Source organism: Orycteropus afer, unplaced genomic scaffold (genome assembly GCF_000298275.1).
Source record: "Orycteropus afer afer isolate SDZICR_OR568_19922 unplaced genomic scaffold, OryAfe1.0 scaffold00048, whole genome shotgun sequence".
In the NCBI taxonomy this organism is placed as follows: Eukaryota; Metazoa; Chordata; class Mammalia; order Tubulidentata; family Orycteropodidae; genus Orycteropus; species Orycteropus afer.
The window spans coordinates 5,456,124-5,456,657 of NW_006921635.1; the positions used below are offsets into that span (position 1 = coordinate 5,456,124).

The 534-nt window shown below is 46.4% G+C and overlaps 1 protein-coding gene across 1 annotated transcript in view; it reads right to left on the reverse strand.

Moving 5' to 3' along the window:
- Positions 1 to 350: 350 nt before the first annotated feature.
- ATXN2 (ataxin 2) overlaps positions 351 to 534 on the reverse strand; it is a 192,646-nt gene continuing 192,462 nt past the window's right edge. Inside the window, exon 25 of the mRNA XM_042780579.1 lies at positions 351 to 379. Coding sequence (XP_042636513.1) covers positions 351 to 379 — 29 coding nt within the window. The remainder of the gene's footprint in view (positions 380 to 534) is intronic.

Consider the following 534-nt stretch of genomic DNA (forward strand, 5'->3'; position numbering starts at 1 on the left):
GCAGCAAGAATGACTCTTGTTACTTCTTTTGCTAGCTGATGTGTTCATGACTTTCAAAGGGTCGTTAAAAAATAAATAACTTCCAGTTTCGGCAAGCAGAGCTGGGGTACTTGCGGGATCTGAACAGCGTATGGAATTAAGGAACAGCCCACGAGTCCCTAAATGCCACTATTCGGTCCAAACATCTTCCACTGCAAGGTGAACCGTTAGCATTCCTATTGGATGTTACAAGAAATCAACATGTATTTTTAAAAACAAAATAAATGAAATTCTAGTTTTCTGTGCTTCCAGTTGGTAGAAGCAGTAGAAGGGGAGAGGGGATCTGGCCTTTCGGTTCCTCCAGGGCAGCCTTACAACTGCTGTTGGTGGTGGGCTTGTACTGTAAGAAAGAAAAGGGAATGTTTACACAGGAAACTGGCGTGCGCACGGCAGCCTAGTGTCTGCGGCACCGACTGAAACTATCCTCGTGCTAGCTGAACAAGACTCAGGGTTAAATTAGCTTTTCCCTCCCATCTGCACGGGGTGGGGGTGGGG